The sequence below is a fragment of the Nicrophorus vespilloides genome, unplaced genomic scaffold, assembly GCF_001412225.1.
Source record: "Nicrophorus vespilloides isolate i.1.1-1 unplaced genomic scaffold, Nicve_v1.0, whole genome shotgun sequence".
Taxonomy (NCBI): domain Eukaryota; kingdom Metazoa; phylum Arthropoda; class Insecta; order Coleoptera; family Silphidae; genus Nicrophorus; species Nicrophorus vespilloides.
Genome location: NW_017099201.1, coordinates 1 through 1,808, shown reverse-complemented (window position 1 = coordinate 1,808; position 1,808 = coordinate 1). Strand labels below are relative to the sequence as shown.

The 1,808-nt window shown below is 35.1% G+C and overlaps 1 protein-coding gene across 1 annotated transcript; it reads left to right on the top strand.

The window, feature by feature from the left end:
* The first annotated feature begins 65 nt into the window (after nt 1-65).
* LOC108564185 (retinol dehydrogenase 12-like) lies at nt 66-1,312 on the top strand. The gene is made up of 4 exons (XM_017923138.1): nt 66-232; nt 291-614; nt 671-1,002; nt 1,057-1,312. The coding sequence occupies exons 1-4, from the start codon at nt 91-93 to the stop codon at nt 1,249-1,251; spliced, it is 993 nt and encodes a 330-aa protein (XP_017778627.1). The 5' UTR covers nt 66-90; the 3' UTR covers nt 1,252-1,312.
* Nucleotides 1,313-1,808: the final 496 nt, after the last annotated feature.

Below are 1,808 nucleotides of genomic sequence, written 5' to 3'. Positions count from 1 at the left end.
TCCATTATCTTTTTGATATGAAAGATAATAAATATGTATATTCCGCTATAATATGACGCAGTAGTGAGCCTATATTCAGTAAGAGTAATCATGAGTTGTTTAATATCAATAGCGTTTTATGTGCTCTTGGCTGGAATTCTTCTAAAGATCTACTCAAAACTGTCAATGGGATGGTGTAGAGCTGAAGTGTGTCTCGTAGGAAAAACAGCTTTGGTAACAGGCGGTAATTCTGGTAAATCCATCAATATTTTTATGTATAAATATGATTTAGTATAGTTATCTTTGAGTAGGTATTGGATACGAAACTGCCCTGCATTTAGCGTCTAGAGGATGCAGGGTGATAATTGCCGATGTCGTTGATTCTGAATCCAGTAGAAAACAAATTGTTGAAGAAACTGGTAATGACAATATCATCTACAAATGGATAGACTTGGGCAGTTTGCTGTCAACTCGAAAATTTGCCGAAGATATAATCAAGACTGAACCCAGATTGGATATCCTGATCAACAACGCAGGTGTTGCTGGTTTTGCTGAAATCTGCAGCGACGATGGAATATTGATGGATATGCACATTAACCATTTCGGTTCATTCCTTTTAACACACCTATTAGTTGGTATATAGCGTTGATATAGAAACTCATAAGCAATAAATGAAAATTATATCTTCTAGATATCTTAAAGAAAACGCCAAAAAGTCGCATTGTATTTGTCAGCTCAATTGGGGCATTCCTGCACCAGGTAAATACAGTAGAAGACATCAATAGACCAGCCAGGTTTTCTCATAAAACCTTTAAATCTTTATTGCAATATAATAACAGCAAGTTATGTAATATAATCTCAGCGAGGGGTTTCGCCAAAAGACTTTCGAAACACAGTATCACAGTGAACGCCGCATATCCAGGCATAGTTTGTACGCCTATCTTTACTTCCATTCGAAATCGCATTGGAGAAAGCACATGGGTTTTCAAAATGATCAACATATTCACTTGGTCCTTTGGGAAAGTAAGCAACTCACACCATCTATAGAAATTAGTATTTATATGTATTGTATTCAAGAGTGCCAAGGAAGGCGCTCAGACAACGTTGCATTGCGCCATCGATAAATCCGTTGAAGGAATATCCGGGAAATTTTTCTTGGATTGCAAAGTCTTTAAACTCCCGCCAAAAGCAGCCGACGATGATTTCTCAGAAGCCGTTTGGACTGAGAGCGAGAAGATAGTAAAATTGTCCCAAGAGGAGAAAATACAATAATCATATTAAATATTTTTGTAGTAATATTATTTGCAACTTTATCATAAGTAATGTTAATAATTCGTGGTAACATTAAATTGTATGATTCACTTTGTTGAATATTTTATTTTTCATTATAAATTATAAACTTTTCTAATTCAATTTACACTCCACGTAATATATTCTATGATACTTTGCTGTAATCTATTCTAGAGCATCAATAAAGTCAATAAAGATGATGACATCCAATTGGCTCTGTTAAGCTCAAAAGATAATACTGCTATTGGTAACTTGTTTGATAGGAATTATTTAAGAAAGTTTCCTTGGCTTTGGTAATTTTTCAGTTGTCATCGCGTCATTGTATAATATTTTAGTTATATATTGCGATTCTTGAGTTTGGAGTAGCAGATCAGGCCATGATGACTCGGTTCAAGGTTTTGTCAATTTCGTCCGCGGTCAAGTTCGTGGTACGAGATTGGCATAGACTGAATAGTGTCGCTGTGAACGGAGCTAGTGTGCAGGTAAATTTCTCGATATTGCTTGTTTTACTTTTAATTGTTTTATAAATTGAAATGAGA